Here is a 27,021-nt window from a genome sequence, read left to right as displayed (position 1 = left end):
CGCCCAGCCCCGCCGCTCCCAGCCCGGGCCCGGGCCCGCCCTCACGGGGCTGGCGGCTCCTCCCCGCCCGGCGCCGTCCCACGATCCAGGTGTCCCCGGAGCCGCGCCGAGCCGAGCCGAGCCGAGCCGTTCCCTCCTCGGCACGAGAGCCCCGGGCCGGGCGGAGAGGCGGGCGGGGAGCGGGGGCGGCGGTTCCGGGGCCCCGGCATGGCCCCGGGGAGGCTGCGCCGCCGCCGCCCGGCCCCCTGAGGAGGAGCGGCGGGGCTGGCTGCGGGCACGGCTCGGCACGGCTCGGCTCGGCGCGGGGGTCCCGTTCTCCTCCCGGGGCCGGCCATGTCCGGAGCCATGAAGTTCAACGGGTACCTGAAGGTGCGCATCGGGGAGGCGGTGGGCTTGCAGCCCACCCGCTGGTCCCTCCGCCACTCGCTCTTCCGCAAGGGCTACCAGCTGCTGGACCCCTACGTGACCGTCAGCGTGGACCAGGTGCGCGTCGGGCAGACCAGCACCAAGCAGAAGACCAACAAGCCCACCTACAACGAGGAGTTCTCGGCCACGGTCACCGACGGCCACCAGCTCGAGCTGTCCGTCTTCCACGACACCCCCATCGGCTACGATGACTTCGTGGCCAACTGCACCTTGCACTTCCAAGACCTCTTGCGCTCGGCGGGCCCCAGCGACAGCTTCGAGGGCTGGGTGAGTTGGTTGGCCCGGCGTGAGGCCGGAGCTGGGCTCCTCCGAATGAATGAAGGCGCTCCAGGGGTGCTTGCAGAGCCGGGGCTTGCCCTTGCTTGCCTGCGCCGCAGATGCACGCGGCGCGGTGTTGCCTTGACGCAGGTGTACCCTCGTGGGGCGTTAGGTTTGTGGCCGGACCGATGGGGGTAAGCGGCCAGCGTCGTTTCAGGTGACGCGTTTTGGGACCCTGAGAGCGAAGTCTCAGCTGTCGTAGCTGGAAGGCCGAGACTTCGTGGCTGAGGGCTGTGAAGTCTCTCCCCGCTGTAGCCTGGCAGAGAGGAGATTTGTGATACGTACCCGGCAAAGTACACCTGCAGACTCGCAGGATTTTGTGCCTTCCCCCTTTAGCTTTGCACGCAGGGACCTACTTGGAAACGCACGTACCCAGGGAGGGATGCATTTCTCCTGAGCTCTACACATCCTCGCACGATTGTTTGATGTGTGCATGCAGGTTTCTTGGTCTTTCTAGCAGAATGGCAGGACTAGTCTTGCATATGTTATGTACACCCCTGTGCTGGTTGAGCACGGTTTCACTTGCAGTTAATTCTAGGTTATTTCCAAGTCACTTACATCCGGCCCAGAGAACCTCTTTTATGTCTTAGTCCTAAGTGAAAGGAGTAGCACGGGCTGTAAAGCTGTGCCTTTGCTTCCAGTGCTGTAGCAGAGGAGGAAGTGGAGGTATTGATCCAAACTAGTTTGCTTGTAAGTATTAAGTTAAAAAATAAATAAATACTTCCAGGCAGAGAAGGTGCAGAACACAGAATTTCTGAGGCTGGCACAGGTATTAACTTTGAGACCAGGAAGTTCAGTACCTGTGGTCAGGTAACCACCACAATAAAATCAGACGTGGAGGAAAGAGAGCTGACAGTGTAGAGAACAGATCGGTATCTAGATGGTATCGCTGGAGAGAGCGCTGGTGTTTTCTGTTCTCAGCCAGTGCCTGTGACTGGGGTGTGATGCTCCATTTCTGGGGTGACTACGGGGAAATACCAGCTGCAGGAGCGCCTAACAGACCTATATTGGTGCCTTTTTTTTTTTTTTTTTTTTTTTTTTCCCCTTCAGCATTCTTAGGTACCAAGTTCATCAGGGTGAGCTCCGTGGGTGCATACCCAGCTTGCCAGGCTAGTTGTGCTGCCGGGGAGAAACTGCTCCTGCGACTTGTGCTAAAACAGTTTTAAATATGGAGCAGACCTGTGTGGGACAGGGCAAGGGAGTGTGCTCAGCATATAGGGTCGTGGATTTGAGGATATTTTTGTTTGTTTGATTTGTTGGGAGTGATTCCTATTTGCTGTTGAGAGTGACTTTACCCTCTTAGAAGGCTGGAGTCCTGGTTGTGCAGGGGCTGGCCTGCGTGTGGGATTTGGACATGCCCTGTTGTGGGGTGTTGGCCTTATTTACGTTACCAAAATATCTATAATAATATTACCTCCTGTGTGGATGCATACGTGTCCAGGGGCCCACTGTTTCTTTCCCTTCATGCATCCCGCGGCTGCTGATTTTTAAGATGGATGCAGTGTAGGGCCTGCCAAGGTGCTTGAGATGCTCGGTGGCGAGGGAGGAGTTTCTCCTCCCTGTTGGACAGGCACATGGTCTGCCAACTTCTGTGTCTGGGAGTTGAGGGCTGCAATGGGATGGGAAGGCAGCAAGTTTTATAACTCGACTGATGTAAGCTGATGTTTTATAGGGCACGTAGACAGAGATGAAGGGTTGCTTCTGGCCTTTCAGTTAGTGTCCAAAAAAAACAACCAGGGTGGATTTAGTGGGGAGGGTGAGCAAGTGTTTGTCTTCTGTCCCTTTCTCCTGCCTTCCCTTTCCACTTGCTCTGTTAGCATCTCGTGTAGCGTGCAGGCAGAATCGCATGATGACATGGGAACAAGATCTTGCCCTGATAATTTAATATTTCTTGATAAATCCAGCAAGGCTGTCACTGGGTTTTGTGCAGTCTGAAGGATAGGAAGTGCTGCTGTGTACTAACACAAGGTCCGTGAACTACCGGCATGATAAAAGACACCGCAAGGGTTTTATAGATGATTTGCAACATCTCCACTCTGAAATCCCTCATGCTGCCCTTTTTCCAACCCCAAAGAACAAAAGCACATAGGCTAATACAGGCAGGGAAGGAAAGGAATGAAGTGAGGGGAAAATCAGTGAATCCTCAGAGTTTAACTTGGCTTATCCTTGGCTGTATATAAAAAAATCACTGCAATAGCAGTCAGATTTTTTTTTTTCCCCTAAAGTTATGTAGTCCTTTGATATAAAATGATTGAAAAACAGTCATGAAGAATATCCTGGGGGATAGAGCACCCACAATGTTCAGGCATCCCGAGAGAGAACTGAAGGGAGAGCAGAACTGGGAAGAAGTTTGAGTGTCTGGTAAAGGAGGTCTGGGGCGGAGGGAAGTAAAGGATGGCTTTTCATTTTGATTTGAAATAGAATGTTTATGTTTTCACTTCAGAGAAGATGCAAGGACAACAATACGTTGGTAAACTCCAAATGCACCTGGTGTGATGCAGCCCCTGCTCCCTGAGCGCTCCTCCAGAGAGGGGGGCGCGCAGGAGAAGAGCCCGGGATTACCTGGGACGTTCCCTCAGCTCCCACAGTGCCTGAAAGGTTTGGTGTGAGCTCTCAGGCTCTCGCTGTTCTGTTGGTAAACCTGGGTCTTCTTGTGGGGAAAATAAGTGCTCAGTTACAGTTCTCGCAAGGTCTTGTGACAAATGTTGTAGGAAGTGTCGGTGAGAAGCGAGTAGGAGCATTCGGTGTGTAAGCGCTGGTGCTTCCCAGCTGACTTGCAGGTACATCGCTGCAATTATCACCCCAAACACTTATGCAGATGAGTAAGCGTATGGACATGAATCGTCTCATCAGTAATGCTTACACACCTGAGTCATCCCGCTGGGTACTGGACAGGGTATCGTGGTCGTAGTTTGCTTTAAAATCCGTGTTCTGGAGACTCTTTAAAAATTACCTTTTTCTTCTAACCGTTTTGTTTGTTTCCCGCAATCTTTCTGGTAGACAAATCACCACAGCCTGAATATTTTTTAATTTTCATATTAGTTGTAAAACACATTTGACAAACTTTACACAAATCAAATCTTTAAAAGCTTATTAACTTCAGCATCCTGCTCTCTGTTTCCCATTTTTTATATTTACTTGTCAAGCGGCGGAGTAGCAGTAGTTTTTATTAATCCTGTCAAATAAATGCCATCTTGCCTTCAGCATGCTTTGATGTAGCTGAAACCGGCGGCGATCTCGCCGGTACCATGCTCTTTCTGGTAGGCATTTTCCTGTGGATGAGTGGGTGTGAAATTGTGCAAACCTGAATGGTAGCATTTTACGCAGGTGCACATGACCCTGCCAGGTGCAAAGCAGTACAGAATTAAGCCGGTTGTTACCTGAAAGCTATGAAGTTGTGATTTACAACAGGTGTTGAATAGTTTCTTTTAAAGCACGTCTTTAATTCTGCTCTAGCATATACTGACATCTCTTTTTTTTTTGTATTCTGTGTATGCACCTCTACAAGGTGTTTTCTCCTTTTCAGCTATCTCTGAGTGCAGTGTAGGAAACAATCGTACGTCAGTGAGACACCAGAAATAATTCAGCTAATACTGAGCTGTAGTTGAAATGGAGAAGTTTACGATATGTAGAGTTATTCCTACAAGGCATACGTAGTAGCAGAACTCATTTTTAAGCTCGGGGAGATACTATTTACAGGAGACACTGAGCTGCATCGTTACCAGGGAATGAGTTAATTGTGAGTGTAAAAATTGGTAGTCCATGGGTAGAGGTGTCATTCCTAGCACTTGAACAAGGAGTTAAAATTAAACCTTCTGTGACTCAATCTTGAAATAGCAAATTATCACAGTATACTGAAGGAAATTAGATAACAGATGGACTATTAGATTAATGAGCCAATTGCAACTTCCTGATGAGTTTGTTACCATGTGCTCATGTGAGAACTGCTAGGTTTGTTTGCAGGAAGAGATTTAAACAAATAATTCCCGTGCATTGCTTAACCTGAACTCTTTTATCTGCTCCCTTTCCTATGATTTTTTCCTTTCTTAAAGCAAAAAGAATTGTTTTTTACCCTTGTTTGTATGCAATTGCATAATTTATTGAACATTAAATTTAAGAGTTAAAGGAGGACACAGCTTCTTCCCCCGAGCGTGGTGACCTTGTCAGAGAGCCAAGACGTGGTGGGCCAAGTACTACAGGGCTCACAGGTGGACAAAACTTGCATCAGGAAGCCAAAAATATTGTATAGCTGTTGACAGAGTACGTCGTGATGTGTATGGTCACTGTGAGTTTTCGGAAGGCCTGCTTGAAAAGGAGGTTTGAAGAGAATGATGTGACTGCTGGGCAAAACGTCAGGTGAGGCTGTCCGAGTACAAAAAGAGGATGCTGTCCAGGTTGCTTCTTGTCCCTCCACATCAGCCTGTGCCCATCTGCAGGGATGGACTGCATCTTGTAGAGCTGGAGTAAATGGTTTGTCTGTCCACAGGTCAGTTGTAGGCTGAAATAGCGGTAGTATTCTGGGTGTATGAGTTCCCATCTCCACATACGGGACAACCACGTAGATGGTGTAGTTCTCTGACCTATATGAAAGTTGGGCTGCACGTTAATTGCAAACCGGGCTTGAGTAAATTAAGGTCCGTCCCTGTTTCTTGTGAAGTTTTCAGTTGTTTCTGTAATTGTTATTACTGATACGCTGTCACATTGTTGAATGGGAATAGTGGGGAAACACACTCACTGCGTGAAGGTAAGATAGTTCTTGAAAGCTCCCACACTTTTGTCTCGTTTGGCATGTAGCTGGACTTGGTGCCTACGAGCAAACCCCTCCAAACACCAGTTCAGTGCACCAAGGCTACTTGAGCATGCCTTGCAGCCTCATACAAGAGTTGCAAAAAATAAAGAAGAAAAAAATGTTGCTGTTTGTCAAGTATTTATACAATCCTGGGCTGTGTTGCTAATAACAGTTCTACTGATCAAGGCAGGTGAGAGAGAATAGAGCTGACTGCGTGGCAAAGAGCTGCATGCTTACTGCCCTGTTTCAGCATCGGGGGTTGAGCCAAGCCAGTTCTCTACGTCTCTCATCCACGAGCTCCTCCCCAAGAAAAGGCCTGTCAGGCAACCGTGAGCATCCTTGGAGAACGCAGGCGTTTTGCTTGAGAGTTGTTTTTTGTTTCTTTCCTCCTAAGGATATCCGAGGCTTGAAATGTTTGGTCAAACCGTGAGAAAACCCAATTTCCAGTGATCAGAGCCACTGGAATGCCAGGGGTCTGTGGGAGTGGTGCTTGTGCCCTGGCTTTGAGATGGATGCAGCAGGCTAGGAAGCTGTCTCTTTTTTACTCGGCCAGGTGCCTGGTTCTGCCACAGCTGCAGTTGGGAAGGGTGCTGGGAGCCGGCAGCGTGCGCGGAGAGGATGCACACCAGCATCACCACCTCGCCTTCCCCGGCTGCGAGGAGCTGCGATGCCAAGAGCTCACCCCAATCCCACCCAAGGGTCCCCAGTGCCTCATCTCCGTGCCGAGTGCGTGCTGGGCTCAGGTTTGCAGCAGGAGCCCAGCCTGCTCTCTACACAGTGTGCTGTCGGCGGAGCTCAAAGCGAAACTTCAGCCCGTGCTGGCTTCTCCTGCCCACGCGTGCGCCGGCGTGGGGCCGTGGGCTGGCGCTCGGCACCTGGACTCGGTGGCAGCTTCCAGGCACTGGGTGGAGCGGGTGGCTCCCTTTCCTGCAGACACCCAAGGCTTTCCGGAGCTGTTTTTTCAAGCCCTTGCTAATTTGGAGGCAGGTGATGGGACGCAGGGTCTCCTTCAGCAACGTCAGCGTCAGAAAAAGCTCCTGGGGGTGTTTGCGGACCGGAGCCCCGGCCATCCCCTCGCTGCTGTACAAGAGTCCGCTTGTGCAGGCGGAGGAGCGAGGCTGGGGCGGCAGCAGCAACATGTGCACATCGAGCGCTGCAGGAAGCTCTCAGTCCCGGCCGTGCTCTGTGCAGCCCCTGCCGCTTGCACCGGCGGGGGGAGGCCTCAGTCTGTCCGCGTTTTATTTTCAGCTGTTACCACAGGTTTTTCTGTTAAAACGCGTCTCATCCAGGCCGTCCGTGGCTTTCTGTTTTTGAGTAGTTTCTGAGTAATGATTTGGTTTCTAGCCATCTCGAGCTTATAGGCAATAAACCCCCACAGAAAAGATTGTCAAGGGGGCAGTTTGAGCTATTGAAATGCCATTAAAAAGTCAACTGGTTTACGGCGTAATTCAATATGAAAGCATATCCCTTACTGAACCGAGGCAGACTCCCACCCTTCCTTTGCAGACTGTTAAAGCTCTTTTGATGTTTTAGGCCGATTGTAGCTGTTGTGCTTTGCTAATACAATCGAGAAGTCGGGGACTTCTTGCGTAACCGTGGGGAAAAAAGACGAGCAGGATTGTTGCTGGCAGCTTCCGTGAGGGATTCTGGATCAGGCATCACGCCTTGCCTCCGACATCTCAGCCGATTTAAGCACGCACTTAATGCATGTCAAACCCTGCTGTAGACCTCATTTCTTCTGGCGACAGCGAGCAGTTTTGGTCTGATTGCTTATTCCTCCCCTGCGCTGCGAGCGGGGCTGTGCAGCGCGCAGGCTGCAGCCCTGGCTGACGAACCCAGCGCAGGTCACCCCGCGGTTCTTCCTCCCCGAGCCATGCCCTCGGTTGTGCTGGAACAAGGAGCGATGGCTGGATGTGAGGGAGAGGCTTGCTTTATAATTATATCAAAGATAGCAAATGTACTTCTAAAAACAAAGTGCATCCTGGAGCATCCAATTAATGTTGCTAAACCACTTAAGGTAAGCCAGACAAACGACTGAAATTTCTGCAACGCCAAGGACGTTTTTTATCCTTTGACGTCACGAAATGTTCTGATCGCCCAGTGAAGTCAGTCGCTGAGGAAAGCATCCTGCTCTATTTTTAAGGGCAGCACCGTGAGCGGATGCAAGCCACGTTCAGGCGCGCTAGCACGACGCTACGTGAGAGCAAGCATTTCTCAGCCATCCTGCCGCCGCTGGTATTTGATGCTAAAATCTTGGCGTCTGTGCTGGGCCCAAGGTGATGGAAAAAGTGCTTTTTTTCTTCCCGTGTGAGGCCTCGCGTGCCCTTGTGCCCTTGTTACATGAGACCAGAGGCACGTAATCAATGACGGGATCTGTCCCGCAGGCTGCCGGAGCACTTTTGCTGGCTGCCGGCCTGCTCCCTGCTTTGTTCCTTGCACGTTGGGCAGGGGGGACGCAGAAGAGTTGCTCTGGCAGCTGCCAGTTTGTTTTTGACGCCTGTTTTCCTCATGGGACCGGTGTCTGCTGACACCTCCAGCCAGCCTCGTGCTCCCTGGCCCACCGGTGCCCCGTGCCCTGGCGGAAACCCGCAGGGAGCGATGCCTGCATTTCGTCCGTGTGATGGATGTGTGGCAGATCCAGGTGGCAAAGGGATTGCGCCCTCTGAGGACAACCTTGCAGACAGACAAAGAGCAGGCTGGGAGCCCTGGCTCAGGGCTATGCAGACACAAGGCACGTTGAGGACAAGATTTCGGCTCTTCCGCCAGCCCTCCTGGATGCCGCACACAAATCACTTCTGCGTGCCTTTGTTCGGTGCAGACCTGCCCTTCGGGTTGATGCAGCTCATACCAGAGTGAAAGCACACGGCTATAGCTAGCCTGAGCTTTGCCAATACAAAAAAAATGTTGGCAGGGGAAGAGGGAGGGGAGTGTGAACCCGTAGATGACACTACATAAAAACTTTTTCTTGGTGTGCACCTGCCAAGTTTCGTAAGTATCGAGTTTCATTAGTTAGGTGATTGTGTCTGAATCGGTGGTGGGGTGGCAGCTCTCCAGACTCCTTCCAGGAGAGGTTTCCTTGCCATTGAACAGACAGGAGGTGAAGTGTTGGTGCAGAAGGAAAAGTTGGGCAGCTTCTGTTTGTGATGTGGGAGAGAGATTTATTATTTTTTAACTAAAAGGATGTTGCTGGCACAGGCCTTACTGGAAATTATTTGACCATTTATTTATTTTTAGTTTCTTGCATTACAGGTATATTCTCTCAAATGTATCCGTAAAGGACATATTTCTAAAAGTATGATACGTGAGTAGTACGTGTCTTCTCTGCCATTTAAAAAAAAAAAAAAGGCAAAAAAAAAGATGATTTGCAGTGCAAAATCACTTGACAGATCAGCAGTAACCTCTCTGATGCAGGCTAGTGAGGGAGAGGATGTGAGAAGCAGGATGTGTATCTGTTCTGTCGCAGGCCATTACAACTAGTTTACTACTAGTTGTATTCTGACAGCGTGCATCCAGGGGTTTAGAGGGATTTGAGATGATAGTTCCCTATCCAAACATCGTTTTTCCTGCCTTTGTCTCCTATGTTTACTATCAGCCATCCTCAAAGGCTGCATTTTGACTACCAGCCGGTCTGATTTGATCTGAAAATGCAGCTCGTCCCTTCCTACAGCACCTCTGGTTTCTAGCCCTCCGTCTAGCCTGTTTTGTGGTTTCTGTTTTTTCTTTGCTTGTTTCTCATTTGCTTCGTGGCTCTTTGTCAGTGGTCTCCATTTTGGCCTAGTACCAGACTTCGTGCTTCTCTCTTGAGTGAATTTATTTTACTCCGTTATGTAAGCAAGATGCCACTTGTAAATTATTCTTTATACATCTCCGCTTGCTTTTGTGTCTTAGACCTCCTACAGTAGCAACAGGGTCTTAGTTTGCAAATCTTTTTAGTGCTTTTGGGTAGAAAATATTTGCAGTCGTTCAGGTTTATAGAGGAGGTTCAACCTGGGACGAGTCATAACTGTGCTGAGTGCTGTAGGCCTGAAGAAGAGAGTGGCGGGCACGGTCAGATCATTTGGGATGGTGTCAGCTCGCTGGAGCTGGCTGGCCCTGTAGTCGGAAGGAAGGAGGGTGACAGTTTTACTACAACAGTGAAAATGGGATGTCCGTGCTCCCAAGAGCTTTTATGTGACAGAACAGCTGAAACAGTCTGATGTCTCTGGTAGTGTCGGGGCTGGCTTGTGGACGCCTGAGTTAATCTCCAGAGTGCTTCTCTCCGTCCAAACTGGTCAATGTGCTCATTATTACATGTATTCAGTTCCGGGTTGAGTTGATTCAGAATAAGGAAGGTCTTGTGGATGAAGAACTGGTAAAAGACTAGCTCATCCTGTTTGAATTCCTACTTTGTCCTGCATTTATTTTCCTGTGTAAACAAGGCCGTGCAGCCTGTCGGCTTTTTGCCCAGGATCCAGAAGAGGAAAAGTATGTTGGTCTACGGGCTGCAATCTGGGGAGTGATTCACTGAATGTTTTCTTTTATCTTGTCTCTCTTATTTAATTTCGTTTAGATTTAAATGCTTTAAATCTGAAGAAGAGAGAGAGAAATCTTTCCTGCGTGGGGCCCGGTTCCTGTCCTTCCCCCAGACTCTGTCACGCTCCATGTGACGCTGCTCTCCGTATCTCACTTCTTTCTAGCATTTGTTCTTAATAACCTTGAAGTGAAAGTCGTCATCTTTCTCATTTGTTGTGAAATGTTACCGTAAAAAGTTCATCCGCATGTTTTATGGGATGTCAGCACAACAGGAGCCCAGCGATTTCTTCTGTTCCTGCTTGCCAGGTCTACACCGGTGATTTCTAGTGGCACCAGTGGAGCTGCCCACTATGCACCACTGTAACTGGAAGAAGAACTGGACATGCTTCTTTCCTCCTTCCTGCATGCAACAAGGATTTATGATAGCTGGGTTATACATTATTTACGGAGCACAAAGAGTGCTCCTGGAGCCCTGAGAAAGAGGAAGAAATTGGCTTCTGTGCAACGAGTTTATTATCTAGGTCATTCGCAGACTGAGGCATCTCACATTAATATATTCAATGACAATTTATTCTGTAAGGCAGCTTGCTGCTAAGCCTGGAAGAAAATGTAATCATGTGAGGAAAATGTTCCTGTGTGGTCCAAATCTATGGTGGGATTTCTTGTCAAAGTTGGTACACGCTCTTTTATACAAAATCTACAGCGGTGTCAAATGTGTAGGGTGTTCAGCCGTCTCCTAACAGGGCTTTGTAGGAGTGTTGCTGATTATCATCGTTTTGCAAGATTGAGCCCTAAACTTAGCACTTCGTTATCTGTTTACTTTATGACAGTAAAAAGTCGAAAGGAGGAGCTTTGAGCACCCGCAAGAATCGCTCCCACAAGACTGGCTTGTGAGAGGGGGTCACTCACAGGACACCGCCTGTCGGGCCATTACCAGCCCTTCCCTTTCTTAGAAGTTTCAGCCTCTTGTTTCTGGAGGGGATTCACGATGTGGCAGCTTACAGACCTGCAGGAAGAAAAATGCTGTTTTATTAAGTCTTCTTAATGAAGTGAGATGTAATTGTGGTGGTTTAGTAGCTACGGTACAAGCAACTGAGCTGTGCTTCGTTTGGAGTAGAGCAAAAATGGGTAGAAACCCACCTAGGCTAGGGTAAGCTGTCTTCCCTTATGAAAATAACCCCATCAGTTCTTAATGATAGTAACTGATTCTGATCACATTTTCAAATAGTAAGCTAAAGTAACATTTATCCTGTCTTGCCAGTAAAGGTAACAGAAAGTTTTCTCCCATCCTCTTGAATCTGTGAAGGAACGTGCTTCACCTTCCTTAGTAAGCTCGCACTAAACAATTTCTGGAGTGAGCCTGGAGAAGTGTCATGTTCGTAGTGCTCACCATGCTGGTCAGCCCAGCCAGCAGGGCCCTGTCCTCTGCCTTTGAAAGACAAAAGGGTGTAGGGAAGACAAAAGAAGGAGTAAAGCATCAAAAATCCAGGGTATAATGCATATATAGAAAGGCTTTCAGCACCTTGTAGACAAAATACGTTCTTGCGTTAGCTAAGGATGAAACATTTGGGTGAATGCTTACAAAGTCATCCAGTTTAGGAATGGGTTTCGTGTTCAGCCACGATGGAACCCTTTTTCAGCAGACTCGTGACTTTGTGGCAGCTGGCACAGGGCAGATGGAAGAGGATGTCCAGCAGACTTGTCCCCTTGTGCCGCACGGGCAGCCCCTGTGCCGCAGGAGAGGTGGAGAGCTTCCTGCTTGTGGCTCTGCTTCTCACCTACCAATTTCACAGCCCAGTGCGATGAAGAAAACATCAGTCAAAGCAGAGTGAGTTGGCGTAATGGGCTGAGAAGTGTGGTTTTGGGGATGTGTGAAGGCAGCGTCCATTCTGCTGCCCATGCAGGGCAGTGCTAACGTCCGGAAGGAAAGCGGGGCTGGGTACAGTTATCTCCTTCTGATCAAAGGCTGGTATCGAGATGGCTTTTCCCTTTATTTCGTGTCTACTGTAGAGCTTGGCTGATGATTTGTCAGTTCATAATCAATCCTATGTTCTTCCCGGCATTTAGCTACTGCTGTTGGACATACACAGTATCAGAATATATAACCCTCTCCTTTGCTCGTTGCCATTTAACGCATGCTGAAAGCCATGCCTTTTAGCTTGTCTTGGGTGGGCAGTTGCTGCACCTTTGCAGAAAAAAAAAAAAAAAGGTGTTAACTCTGGTGGTGTAGAAGTGCCTGTAAATGTGTGCGCAATGAGAGGCAGACAGGACGCGGCACGTACTCGTTTCAGTGCTCACTTAGCACTGTGCCTACCAGAAATCCCTCTGGTTGTGTTCCCTCCGGTTGTGGCTCTGCTGGGTAAAAGTCTGAGGGTTAAGAACTTCAGAAGTTCAGAATTTTAGAAGAACCTTAGAACTGAGAACTAAGTCTCCATTTGTAATCGTCGGGTGATTCATTTTAGAATTACTCTTCTGATTTTTGTCAAGAATAAAATTGTAGGGTCTGGGTGGTTTTCTTTAAAGAGAGGGAATGATCCTTCAAGTCGTCACATTTTAGCTTATATGGAAGTGATCTCAGAAGGCGTCTGACACTTCCTTCCAAGTTTGTCATTTCCCTTTCCGTAGAGAAGAGTCTGTTCATGATTAATACAAGGCCGGTGAGTTTATTTCTATATATAAATAAGCTTACCGCAAATATTCGCCTCAGAAATGGGTATGCAGTATTCATTGTTTTTTAAGCAATATCACTTCCCATTTTTGTAACATCTTGTAAGTGCCCGTTTCTGTTCTGGATGTGAAAATTAGGTGAGAGAAAGTTTCCTGAGGTTTGCTGGTTTTAAACAACCTTTGGAGCCCCTGTGCTCGACTCCTGGGAAATTGTTCGGAAAGAATCTTTTTGACCTCAGAAAAGGTCCTCGGCGTTTTCCCAACATAAGTTTCGTGGTTCAGTTCCTAGGTTGGCTAAGCAGCCTCCTTGTATTAATAGTTCTGGGCATATAAAATCTTACTTGCAAAGAAATCTGTTTTCTTTCAATTATTTCAGCCACACAACAATAGTCTCTATCTGTGCCTCGTAGTTTCATTGACTATCAGCAATAAGAGCAGGACTTTTTTTTTTTTTAAATATATATATATCTCCAGTAAATAGGTAGTTGCCAAAATCTATACATCTATAGTATTTTTTATTCCATCTCTTGAAATATAGTAAGCAACTGTTTCCACAGGAACAGTGCTCTTTACAATAGACAGTGTTGTGGCTGCTCCGAAGCCACAGGCAGAAGGTGTAGGTGTCTGAAGGGCACCAGATCTTTCCGTCTATTGCTATGAATTTTCCAGTGGGTCATTACTTGTTCAGACTTTGTATCTCCCTATCCAAACCACTCTAGTGCTTCGTATTACTGTGTGTGGTAATGTCACAGACCTTTCAAGGGCTGCAAGAGGAATCCTCAGAGTCATACGAAGCCGAAACTCACGGTGCAGCCGCAGCAAGGTCTACTCAGCAGCTCCAGTTCAGCTGGTTGAGGATTTCCCCACTAAGGATCTAACTCTTCACTTCTGTAATCTTATCTATGGCTCTTTTAATACCACGCACATTAGCTGGATAGCTTTAGGTAGTTTATCCCCTTTCTTAGGGGATTTCATCTGCAATGGTTCACTTCGCTGGATGTGCGGCAGTTATTAGGACTGTATCTCTTTCATTTTCTTCCCCCACAAGGTCATTACCAGGCGTGCTGCTTGTACAGAGGCGAGGAACTGTTTGACTGGCTTCCTAGCTTTATATTACAGGGCTTGGTAAGCCTTAAAGAAGGCAAGTTGTTTGGTTTTATTTTGAAAGAAGATAGATGCTGTCTGGGGGATTTCTGTCCTCAGCTGGTGAAAGCTCTCTGGTTAAGGTTATAGAACTAAAATTGATGTGGCTTTTCCTGGAGTGAATAACATTTTGCTTTGGGAATTAAGGTAGGGTGCCCCCTCCTCAGCAAGGGCTCTTTGTCAGTGGGAAGAGGAGCATAAGGTCCACATTAGCAGTGCCACCCAGGTAGGGAAGTACTTTTCTCCAGAGGGGAATTTATACTTTTAAAAATATTAGCTAGTGAGCTGGAGTTAAAAGCATGTGTATTTGTAATATAAAGCACATGCATCACTGGCTGTGCCATGGATAAAATACCAGGCCTTCTGTTCGCAAAGAAACTAAACATTTATTAAGGAGGGAACATGACAGCAATTGTCCTAAATAGGATGGCTTCATAACAGCCTGTCCTGTTTCTGGCTTACCTAGGTTTGCCGTGTGCTTGGACTCCCAGTGACCCCCATCAAAAGCTCAGTTTGGAGAGGAGAACATTTGTCTGCAGCTCTGCAGGTTGTGTTACATCTCGGCAATGCTGAGCTTCGGATGGGAGCGTGGTCAGCACCGAGTTGTGTTTTTGATGGACACCTGAGCAAAACCGCTACAAACTGTGTTCTGACCTTTTTCCTTTTTAGACCCTTTCTGGGTTTCCCTTCCCCGCTCCCTCTGTAATCTCCTTTAATCCAAGGCACATCTTGGTCACACTGCGAAACGCTTTCTCATCTCGAAACCATGCTTTAGAAAAGGAAAAAGAAATATTAATAAGGGGAAATACGTGACAACGCGCTGTCGTTAGATGCTGACATGCTGCCTGTCAGCTCGCAGTTGCACGCGAAACCCAAAAGTGCATCCTCCTTCAGATGGAGGCAGATGGCTGGGTCAGCTGAACAGCGTTTCCCACAGTGATGCTGCACCTCGTCACCCACCCAGTGGCCTGCAGAAGGCTGGGGGCTGGTGCTTCTCAGCTCCTTCCTGTCTCAGCCCGGTTGCCGGAGTCACAGCTATGACTGTACGGTCACAAGTGTGTGCTGAGATCATCTCCCTCATGAGGTAGATGAGGAAAACTGTAGTCACAGACTTGATGGGACTAAAAATTGCCTGGTCCTGAACAGTCTGTCTCTTACTGCAGTGCTTGGCTTCAGGATTTTAATTCCTTTTTTTCCTAATTTGTTCTGTACAAAGATACGAGCCGGTCCTTCGCTATGAAGAGCCTCATCTATGCACCCTTCTTTTAGCCACTCTTGTACAGAAATATGTTATTGTACCTCCCTGACCCCCCCCCCCCCCGAAAAACCCCAAACCACTAAACAAACAGAAAAACAAACGCGCAAAGAAAAACCACGATACAAACAGGGCACGAGCTAACTTGACAAAGCGAATGCTGGCAATGGCTTGTCCTGTCGGGGTGTTGCCAGCTGCCTTCTGGATCCCAACCTACATTCTTCGTGCTCCATGAGGACTTGCCGATGACTCCCAGCGCTGGATGTCGTGGGATTAGAGCGCAGGCACGAGCAGTAACATCTGGACACCAGGAGTGAGCATCATACCTTCAGGAATGCTGGGGGAGTGCGTGCCTTGGCACTCCTTTTTTGTACCTTCAGAAATGTCTAATTGGTTATGTGGCCAAAAATTGCTACTGCTTTTACATGATGTTCTGGGATGTGTTGTACCAAGGGATGTTAAATGATCCCATGAGCAGTGGTAAGGAATGGGAGAGGAGTTAGTGTGCAGTCTAAACTACTTTTAACCTTCTCCTCCAGCTTTCCCTGTGCCCCGAGTAGATTCTCTCCTGTAAGACACCACCCATATTCGTTAGCTTGTTTTCATTTCTTCTCTCTCAAATCATTTTATTAATCGACTTGCAACATGGAATGTGAAAGGAGGTGTGGTGGATTAATATTAGCTGGATGTAAAAGCTAGTTCATAATTGTTTCAGTGTGAAGAAACTGCCAGATGAGGAGGGAGGAAGTCACTGAGATTAATTCAAAATTGGGAAAGAATGGTCAGAGCATAGGTGGCTGCGCTTTTCCGTGGTGTCGCAGCCCATACCAGGACCCAGGTTTCAAAAGCTGCTGGAACTAATCCCTCTTATTCGTACCCTCGCTAAGGATCCGTAATGCAGTTAGGGCTCTGCATGGGGATATCCATCACGGGATCTGTTCTAAAGACTGGCGTGCCGCTGAGACCTGATGTCGGAAACCATGCATTTTGTCAGAAGTATTACTGATAACTCGATTCTGCACGTAAGCTAATTCATTGCAATACTGACAGGGTGGTTTTTTATTTGTGCCGTTGTCCTTATTTTTACCCCCAGTAATGCACTTAGAGCAAGGCTTTGCAGTCACAGAAAAGAATGACGGCTTCTGGTGCCGTGGGGAAAGGCAGCTTCTCGTTCACAAAATGAGCAGTTGGCTCTTGTTGACGTCTGGACCCCCGAAGTCCAGACGCGCGTTGCTTGCATGGGTACTGCAGAGCCTTCCTTGCAGTTCTGCAAGCCCGCGAGCCTGCTGTGCAGTGTGCGAGATCAGGCTTTGGGAGCCCACAGAAAGTTCCTGGCTCTGTTTCCTGCAGTCCCCAGACATGGCTTTCCTTGTCTGTAACGGTGTAAGGTTTCCCCCAGCACCTCAAGGGGCTTTGAGGTCTTTGGGTGAAGATGTGGAGAGTTATCTCGTGTGTGCAGCTCCTTTTCCTCTCCCACCCTGCCTGTAGGAGGGCAGTGCCAGGGCTGCAGCAGGGGAATGGCAGCCTGAGCAGGAAGCTTCCCCGAGTGAAAGCAAGCAGGCAAGAACCTCTTCTGGTGCAGAGGTTCCCCACCATCCACCTTTGGGGTTTTAAGTGTTGCCAGTGTGGTCTTACAGCAGCTCTGGAAGTTGAGCCGAGGTGAGCGATGATCAGGACAGATAGCTGTTGGCTCTGCATTCAGCCAACACATTTGCCAGCCCGACAGTGGGGTATTGCAAGGCCTTCCACTAATACAGATCTCCTCCGAAATGCTTGCTGTCTGAGGGAAAGAGGGGGCAGGTACCTGCAAATCAAGCCCTTTGCAGAGTTTTTTGGCTGATGTTTGAATCCCTGCATCGCGGAACCCCAGCTTCCTGCATTCAGGCTTTAGGCAGCGAGATATTTATCTAATTGCACTCAAGGATCCTTTGAAGCTGCTGCTACTGGGCAAAAATGGGAAAGCAGCAGCGCACCAAAGTGAATTGTGTTTAGTAAGAAGATGCTGTAGAAATGGTGACACACCTAATGGGGACTTGAATGAGAAGAATTCCACAGAAGTTCGAGACAATGCAATAAAACCTGTGAAGAACAAGAAAATATTTTCCAGCATTAGATATTGGAGAATAAAATAAGTATGTAAATGAGTAAGTCCCTGGGAAGACAACTGCAAATGGATTCTTTGCAGAGTTTTGCAGCTGTTCTTAGGTGTCCACCATGCCTTGGGTTAGATTCATTAACAGGATATTGAGGGCTCCGTTCTCTGTTGTACAATCCATGGATTTCCCTCAAGTTACTCAGCACTTTCCTGCTGTAGCCATGTGGCTGGCAGTCCCGAGGTGACCAGCGAGAATGCCTTGAACAGAGGACCTCAGACCATGACGCAGACTTTGCTGCTTAACTTAAAATAATGAATCGTTCATAGGCCAGCTTAGATTTGTTAATAAGGTTAATTAAAACTGCAGGTGAGTGCAGTGCCTTGGAAGACTTCTCCTTGAGACCGAGAGCCCAGTCTTTTTGTTTATCCCCTTCTGTTTCCTTCTGGTGCCTCTTCTGCTTCTCTCCAGGCAAAACCCAAGTCTCTCTGTGGGCTGTCTGGTTCTTGGGCTCGCTGGGCTCACACACTTACACTCAGCTGCCATCTCCTTGTCAAGGGACGCTCTGTCAGTGAGGAGCTGTGTCAGTGATGTTTGTATTTTGAGGAAACTCCGCTCACCGACTCGTTGCTGCAGCCCTTGGTCCGTTTCCAAACGGGAAGTGCCACCAACGTGCCTGCTTGGCACCCGTCACTGATTTATTTCTCTATTACCGTGGGCAGCAAAACTGGCACAGTTTCCTGGGTTTTCTGCCAAATTATATTGAGTTAATAAAGATGATGGAAAATATGTTTGATCCTCTCTGGAACTTGGGGATAGAAAACAGTACTTTGTGCGTTGGGTACTCAGAGACCTAAACTTTGAGTTGTCATCATCGTCCTTTGCAAGTAATGTGTCCGAAGCGCAACAGCTAACGTAGTGCCTCGGTGGCTCTGTGGCTATTGAAGGATTTTTACTTCATTGGTAATAATTTTGATTCCTTTGCTAAGCAACTGGCTGTTGAGGTCTATTGATTTGTTGTTACTGTTCATTGAGTGGAAATTGGAGGGGTTTTGTTTTTGTGTTTTGTTGTTGTTGTTTTTGTTTTTTTTTGTCAAAGGTCCTAAGTCCTACCAAGAACGGAGATCTTGTCCTACTTTCAGCCTATTTTACCTGCAATTGCATATGGTTGCTTGTAGGCAGATTTCCATACGTTGCATGTGTAAAGCCGATAGTCAGCAGCTACCAGGTGTGTTTATGGCCATACTTACTGTAACTGAGTTTTCAAGCAGCTGAAATAAAGCCCTGTATTGCCACCCTTTAAGTTAGTGGTCCTGCATCGTTGTCAGCATCTTCCTTGTAGGAAATGAAAGTAATCTGTGTTTTCCCTAAGCCCTTTTAAAAAAATAATAATAGCTTTAGGAAGAGGGCAATAACAGTTGGGAGGAGGATCCAGTGATGGATGGATGTGGTGGTATTTGGTTTGGTATTACCAAGCAAGATCTATGTTTATTACTTCGTGCAGAAGAGCTAAGCCTCTGCTTGTACACATGCGTGATAGGGAAAGGCAAAATACGTCCTGCCTGTGTGATTTTTGTTTCATGTGGGCTACAGCCATGCAACCCGCGGGGGAAAGAGGCCCGGGGGTGTCCTGTGGGCCCGCCTGGGGTGCTGCCTTCCTGCCGCCCTCCTCTAAGATCAGCTGGCTCGTGAGGATGCTCGGGGCTGGCACAGAGCCACCCGTGCCCACTTCTACTCACTTCCTAAGCCTTCCACATGCTCGGCTGACGGTCCCTAGGGCCATCGAGCTGCCGCTGGCCTGCCAGGTGTGGAAGCGGAGCAGGGTGGCCCTTGACTCGGTGTCTCCCCACTGCGCCCCTGGCTCCAAGCGGGCTTTGGGCCTCCTCGCTCCCCTCTGCCCCCCGCAGCTTCTCCAAAACGGGGAAGCCTTGGCCTTGTGCTGCTCGCCCGCTGGCTCTGTGTGGAAGCAGTGCAGCTCTCGGGCTCGCCCCCCTCACAACTCTGTGCCGGGGGGCAGGAAGCCGCTCGCCTTCGCCTGGCTGCGCCCCGCCGATCGTCTGTGGCGTGCTCGGGCTGCGCGCCCCGCTTCCGAGGCAGCCGAGAGCGAGCTGGCAGCAGCAAGCAGACCACCTTCCTCCCGCGGGCCCGCTTCGGCAGGGTTGACAAAACACCCGCTGACTCGAGAACAAAGGCCTCGAGGTGGGAGCTTCAGCACCTGCGCCGCTGGTTGCAGGTAGATGTGCAGAGCCGTCCCACGCGTGGTCTGCGCCGGGCCCTCACAAACGGGGCCCTCGTGGTAGGGTCCGGTCATCTGCGCCGCCTCCTCAGCCCACCTGCCATCCCTGGGATTTCTATCCCTGCGCTTATTTGGGGATTGGGGATGGGAGACTTCCTCTGTAGCAGAATTCAGTCATGTATATGTGACTTTGCCAGATTATTTTCCCCAAGTTGCTTTGAGTTTGACTTATATTTCTGAAAGAACAGGTTTTTGTTCAGAGAGAAGGTGGTGTTGGGGATAATACTTTGTCCTGGACAAGCTTCAGTACTGTTGAACCCTCCCCATTCCTCCATCGGCCCACCGTATAACTCAGGAAGATCTGAAATCCCTCCAGAGAGTAGCTGTTGTCTTCTTTAAAAGTGTAGGGAGAACAAAAATATTATTTAGTTCTTCAACCAATTGTCTGTCTCTCATTGTTAATTTTATGAGAGTGCTTTTTTTTTCCCAAATATCGTAAAAAGCACCCATCTGCAACCATTAATAAATCATTCATTAATGATCATAACTACTATAATTAATGAGAAGTCCTTCATTGCCTTGTTTTAGAGGTAGGGCTTCTCAAAAGCAATATAAGGTGGTGTACCTCCAGTAGGAGCAGGCTTTGGCTCATGCCTCTGAAAATCTTTATTTTTTTCTTAAAGTTTGAAACCTCCTTTTTTGTCTATATTTTATTTGTAGCCCTCCAAGCGGGTTTTCTTGGCAGGAGTCTTCATGGGAAAGGATAAGTCGCCTTGCAGCCCTTCCTCTTCTGAGCAGATCTCCTGTTGAGATGGGGAATCTCGAGTGAAACCAGGCTAAAATTGATTAAAGAGTCCGGGATTAGCTAAGAGTGGTTAGTTATCCGTGATTGTTCGTGGCTGGGACTCAGCTTATAATTACGCAGCCTGACTGAAAACAAAAGTAATATTTTAAACAGGTGTCCTGGAACAAAAAATTAGAATGACAATATTACAGTAATAGCTGGAATAACTGGTTGTAGGAGTTAGGAGCGAGACAAACTTTCCACCCATTTGCGGGTTTACCTCCAGAGCGTCCAACACACGGCAGTAGCAGTCACTGGGAGAGTTTCTTTTCCCCACTGAAACTCGGACAGTTGCAGTCACAGGAGGGATGTAGAAGCCCAGGTTTCTGCCCGCCAGGGGCAGCGGGCAGCCCCCGGAGACCTGGTGTCAAAAGTGAATCCTGGTAGGAGCAGGGAGATGCTGCTGTCAGACAGCTTCAGATTCGCCGCTTGGGTAGGATGGGAGCTAGGGGCACTGCTTTGCGCCAAGTGGTGTCACTTAAGGTCCCCGGCGCACGCAGAAACTACCTGTGGGTGCCCTTGGCACCTGGGTGGAAACGAGTGCCCTAAGCACTTGGCGGCAGTGAGAAGACATTTGGCACCCCGGGCTTTTTAGGCACCCTGATTTCAATCCTAATGCATGCGGTGCGTTTTTAGGAAACGTACCTTAATCTGCTGTCGGTCTGGAAATGTAAAATCCTCTTTCTATTAGAGAGCTCTAGGGAGTTTTTGGAGGTGTTTCACTTGATGGGCAGGTGTCTGTCAGGCTCAAAACATCCAAGAGGGCCTGATTAATCCCGATGTGTATTTGGCTGAGAAAGTTGCTGCTTGACCCGTCCAACCGAAGCATGCTCAGGTGGAGGTGCTATGTTATTAAAATGCAGAAAGAGCTGACATTCCAGAAGCATGACTTGGTAGGAGCTTAAACAAGAAAAAAGAAAAGAAGTAACTAGAGGCATGTGAAAAAACAGCTTTGGACTAACCCAGACTCTTCCAGACTTTCAGCTTCACGACTGAACAGAGCCTTGGGAATTGCCTCTACAAATGACTGATTATATATGCAGTTCTGTTAATTAAATGTAAAAATTGTGTAGGAAGTCAAAAGATACAGCTACTTGTTTAATTAAGCTAATTAAGTCCCCAGGTAGCTTTTATATTTGCTTTATTCACTGCAAGTGTCTGGCTTGTTCTGTTTTTGAAGCCACGTCAGCACTGACATGGCTCAGAAAGAAGGTTGTACTTCTAGGATGCTGACTAACTGTGCCTGCGGGGAAGAAAGGACGGGGCAGCAATGGGAGAAAGGATGTTCTGGGCTCCAGGGTAAACGACTTGTCTTTTGTGTCTGATCCAAAGACAATAAAAAGAGCTCCATTGATTTCAGCGTACTTGAGCTCAGGCTTCCCAGCCTGGATTATCTGTTGTGGGGAGGGGACAAAAAATTTAAATTTACAGGAATTACCGCTCATGCCAGAGGCAGTGCTGAAGATGCCTTTTTATCCCGGGGGTCCATCTGACTCACATTTACGCAGCTCCCCGTTTCAGAGAGGCTTGCAGGCAGGCAGCCACCCTTGGCGTTTGCCTCTTCCCATCCGCGGGGAGGTTTTTCGGAGAGGCATGCCAGGCTCTTTGCGAGGCTGACTGACTATACCTGCTCTTCGAGTTCAGCGGATGCTTCAGTTGGGTGTTGATACGTTGCCTGAGAGATTACCCTCCTTCTGAAATTGTTTTCCAAACCTCTTCCATTGATGAATCACGCACGACCAGTTTTTATGATGTGTGTGAAGGCATATGATTAACGAGTCCTGTTTTGGTCTCTCTGCATCTGTTCGCTCGTTTGCTACTGAACTAGCTTTTGTTTTTTTGTTTTAACACAGGTAGGGGAGAGGGGGAGTTACTAACACCTGCCTAGTTGTCTGGAGTGATGTTAATGCAGTTCTTTTGGGGAGAAGGTGTGTATAAGATGATTGACTGGGGCCCCTCCTGTGGGAAACAGATCCCTCGCAGCTCCCTTTGAAGTCGCACGGAGCTGAGCGATCTGAGCAAGTTCAGGCATGGGCCACGGTGTAAGTGGTTTGAATTACTGAGAAAAGTCCTCCGCGGTCCTGTGCTGAGCCGTGCTGCCAAAGTGCTGCATTTCACAACGAGAGCGTAATGAAACCGTAGCTGAACTCATCGCTCCGTACCTGCTCGTTTCCAGCTCACTTGCCAAAATCCTCCAGAGCTTGTTTTCTCTTAGGTATGTCTGTAAAGTTCAACAGAAGTTAAAGTATAGGCTTAGCTCTTGGCCAAATTCCTGCTTTCTTACAGATATGAAGGGGGTTAGTAAGCTCGAACAGTCAATCCTACCCATGGTTTGTGTTACAGAGAAATGTGCCATCTTCCATTTGCTTGAACTAGAAGAGAGCGGTGATTAGAGGTTTCACGACTGATAAGCACGTACTCCTCTCCCAGTTAGCTAAAACTTTGCCAATTTACCTCTGAAAGAGCCAAAAAGTCCGTGTTTTTCTTCCAGTTGTTCTCTGGGGATGAAAGCACCGGAGTGGGGAGCATGATTACCGTTTACAGCTACGCGTGCCGACCTTACGCTGTTGCACCGTGTGGGCTGCTCACTGCGCTGCACGCCACCGGTTTGGTTATTTGGGGGTCAGCACCTTTGCAGCATTCTCAGTGCTCCACGTGCCAAAAATTTGTGCTTCTCCCAGCGTAGCAGGACTTCTCCCACTGTGGTGTGTGTGCTGCTCTGATACTAGACCTTGCAGACAGTATGCTGTTTCCTAAAGGAAACCATCCTGTACCAAACAGAAACTTTTCTCTGTAGAAGCACCCTCTCTTTTAATATCATGTAGTGCTCTCTGAATATCACTGTCAAGTACATGCAGATGATCACATTCCCTTATCGCTTATCTCACATTTCATACACAGCTCCTCCTTTGTGTCATATTTTCGCACTGATGATTTTTTTCTCTGAGCCTCTCCAGCATTGGCTTCACCGTTGACCCAAACTGACTGCACGGCCTGTTTTTGGCTTTAGTAATTCTGCCAAGAATTACACTGTGGCTCCTGCTTCTCTCTAAAAACACGGTTTTTGTCTTTAAGCAGCCACGGTTGATGCTGGGAAGAAAAGAAAGGAAAGAAATGAGAAGCAAAGCTTGGTGGGTGCACAGTATGTGTGTTGCTGGATCCCACGGGTGCAGCTCTGCTGGGTAGGGGTGTCCCTTCTGCGGCTGCACGGCCAGGCCCTTGCCAGCTGCGTCCTTCTGAAGTGCTCAGATGTCATTAAATGCAGAGCGTAGTGAGAAATCTGCTCGTGCTGGGGAAGTGCATGCTAGCGATAGATGCTCTTCACTGACTGAAGAGATTGAACGAGGGCTTGTGTTAGGAGTTCCTCCTCTGGGGGAAGAAGTGGGGTACCACGCTTCTCGTTTGTGGGTGGCCGGCTTCAGATTGGTGCGGGCACGTTTCCTCGTGCCCAAACGTGGCCGCGGTTGCTTGCTGGGTTGGTAGGGCTGTCCTGAAGCGCGGGCTGTTTCTGTAGCTGCAGCGCTGAGCATGAAGGCGCTACTAAAGGTGTAAAGCAGGGACGGGAGCACCAGGAGCCGTGCTGCGGGGATCGCAGAGGTTGGCCCCGGGGCCTCGGTTTAGCGAGCGGCTCAGCGATGTATCACCGCGGTGCGTGAACGTCGTCTGCTCTCAGCAGCACTGCAGCTTCCAGTGCCGCGAGTGCCAGGAGCCAGCACGAGGCCCCTCCACGATGCACGGCCGTGGGACATCGAGAGGAAGCACGTCCCGTCAGGTGGGGCTGCTGTCGGGAGCTGCTCTGTCGTCTGATCTCGGGCAGGCTCGTCTGCGGTCAGGCATTAAGGCACCAGTTCGCTTTCGGTTTTCTAGGTCAGAGATTATTTTCTGTTTCAGGCACTTTCCACGTAGCTGCAGGTTGATCTCAGATACCCGGCTGGCTGCTGCTTGGCTGGTCACATTTCATCTTTAAAGAAAATGAGGGCGGTTCCAAAAGCCACACTTCTATCAGGAGAGTATTAAATTCAATGATTTTATTCCACTGTATCTTATCTTGTTGCTGCTATCAGTGTCAGACCAGGGAGACTGTTAAGATGGTCTGGTTTAACCTCTTGCATAACACAGGCTGTATGTTTCACAGAATCACAGCATGGTTTGGGTCGGCAGGGACCTCACAGCCCGTCTAATCCCAGCCCCTGCCATGGGCAGGGACCCCTTCCCCCAGCCCAGGCTGCCCCCAGCCCCATCCAGCCTGGCCTTGGGCACCCCCAGGGATGGGGCAGCCACAGCTCCTATGGGCAGCCTGGGCCTGGGCCTCGCCGCCCTCAGAGTGAAGAATTTCTTCCCAATATCTAATCTAAACCTACCCTTTTTGGTTTAAAATCATTACTCCTTGTCCTGTCACTCAACACCCTCAGCCTGTCCACACAGCAGAGGTGCTCCAGTCCCTTGATTATTTTTGTGGCCTCCTCTGGACTCATTCCAATACTTCCACATCCTTCTTGTGCTGGGGCCCCTGACCTGAACGCAATACTTAGGTGGGGTCTGACGAGAGCAGAGCAGAGGGGGACAATCCCCTCCCTCGGCCTGCTGCCCACGCTGCTGTTGATGCAGCCCAGGACATGGGTAGCTTTCTGGGCTGCAAGCACGCGTTGTGGCCAGCTCATGTCGAGCTTCTCATCCACCACCACCCCCAGGCCCTTCTCCTCAGGGCTGCACTCAATCTATTCTCTGCACAGCCCGTGTTTGGGTTTGGGATTGCCCCGGGCCAGGTGCAGGACCTTGCCCTTGGCCTTGTTGAGCCTCATGAGGTTCTCTCAGGCCTGCCCAGGCCCCTCTGGGCGGCAGCCCTTCCCACACAGCTTGGTGTCATCAGCAAACGTGCTGAGAGTGCACTCGATCCCACTGTCTGTGTCACCAACAAAGCTGTCAGAGGATGTCAGAACAGACGAAGATGTTACACAGTTCAGTCAGTCCTGCATCCAGCAGGGTGCTGGTGTGCCAAAACACATTCTGCTTCTGCAACACCTGGTGCGTTGGGGCTTCGCTCCTCATTTTGGAGCCTTTCAGCTGTAATGTTTCACTAGATCCTGCCGACGTGTGCCATGAAGTCTTGAGTGTAGCTACGTCCTCTTAATTCAGTGCTCTTGAATTGTTGTATAACATGAGCACGGCTGCTGAGTTGGTGTAGGGGATTTGAGTGGTCTTTAATCTCAGAGTCTGGAGGGGAGAGAGATTGCTTTATAAACCTCCTGCTACTACTTGCACAATGTTTGTTCTTTGTTTTGTGAGACTGTGCTACCCTGGGCAGAGGGATCTTCTTTGCAGGGAGGGAGAACAAGGTGTGTCATGGAGCTGTGACCAGCTTTTGTCTGTGCCCTGGTGGATGAGGCTTCTGTTGCATCTCCTGGCCTCAGGCTGGCTGCTTGTATCTCGACAAACCTTGTTTTCAGGACAAAACAGAGGGCTCCTCCTTGCACTGCAGACCATATATTTCAGAAGAAGTGAGAAAAGATTCTCTTTGTGAATGTGAAAGCAGGAGTCTAACATATCACTGTCCATGGAGGTTGGTGGAAAAACGATACGCGCTGAAGGATGACTTGGAAACCTATGTGAACAAGGATTTTGCCCTACGTCCTGAAATCTTGATGTTCCATAAATCAGTTTGGGGGACTGTATGTATATGCTGTAAATACTATGTGTTTTGAGAGAATTATTTCTTTTCAAAGTTGCATGTCTCCCCATTGAACTGAAATTTAGACAAAAATGGTGTATGGTATCACTAAAATTGAACTTTTGGGGGGGAGTGTTTTCCACGTTAATGGGGACAGAGGGCTGTTCAAACACAGCTGCTGTGAGCCAGTGCAATAGGCAGCCCCAGCAAACCCCAAAATAATCCTGAATCAAAGCTAAACATTTAATTCAAATTTTTGCTGAGGAGTGTGTATGTGTACATATATATATACATTTAGAGGGTGGAAAACAGGGTATCCATAAAATCAGCATTATGATAAGGTTTTCCCAAGCAATTCTATTTTCCGTGATTTGCATCCCATGAAGACCGTCTCCTCTTGGCTCTCGGCACGGAGGCTGCAGGTAGCATCCCTAGGAGCGGTGGTGTGCTGGGGCTGGTGGCCCCAGCAGAAAGCACTGCTCTGTGGCTCTCCCAGTAGACATATAGAGCTCAACTTTCTCTTCTTACCTATATTTTAATGTCCATCCCTTAGAAAGTGAGTGCAGATCCCTGGATTAGCCCATACGCTTTGCCACGAAGCATTGGAAGGTTACGTGTGGTTCCTAAGACAAAAAAGGGAGCCCGTCCTTTCTTGCAGGGCAAGGAAATACTTTTCTGCTCCACAGTGTGCACACGAATCAGAGAATAAAATGGCTCGAGTTGGAAGGGACCTTAAAGATCATCTATTTCCAACCCTCCTGCCGTGGGCAGGGATGCCACCCACTAGATCAGGTTGTTCATGAAGGTGTGTTAAATGCACCTCAGTGAGGGAAGTTGGCGCTGTTGATGGGGGAGGCTTGCTTTTCTTTTTGGCAGACCAGGAAAAGGTGACTGCACAATGGCAAAAACGGTTTGAAACGCTGCTATTTAGTCATCCCTCCAGAGAGCTCTATTTTCAGAATTCCTGTTCCGCACGGCTTATCAATACTCACGAGGTGTGAAGCTCCTCTTCGCTAATTTTATCCGTGCAATTTGGGGGTGTACGGAGGGGGTGCTTTTTTTTTTTCCCC

The 27,021-nt window shown here is 48.7% G+C and overlaps 1 protein-coding gene across 1 annotated transcript in view; it reads left to right on the top strand.

Annotated features, from left to right (window-relative positions):
• Positions 1-330: 330 nt before the first annotated feature.
• The window catches only part of PRKCH (protein kinase C eta), a 115,569-nt gene continuing 88,878 nt past the window's right edge, over positions 331-27,021 (top strand). The window contains exon 1 of the mRNA XM_080592840.1: positions 331-693. Within this exon, the coding sequence (XP_080448966.1) occupies positions 334-693 (360 nt within the window). The 5' untranslated portion in view covers positions 331-333. The remainder of the gene's footprint in view (positions 694-27,021) is intronic.

Source organism: Anser brachyrhynchus (genome assembly GCF_964034855.1).
Source record: "Anser brachyrhynchus genome assembly, chromosome: 5".
In the NCBI taxonomy this organism is placed as follows: domain Eukaryota; kingdom Metazoa; phylum Chordata; class Aves; order Anseriformes; family Anatidae; genus Anser; species Anser brachyrhynchus.
Note: the sequence above shows the minus strand (reverse complement) of the source record. Positions and strands in the feature narration are given on the sequence as shown.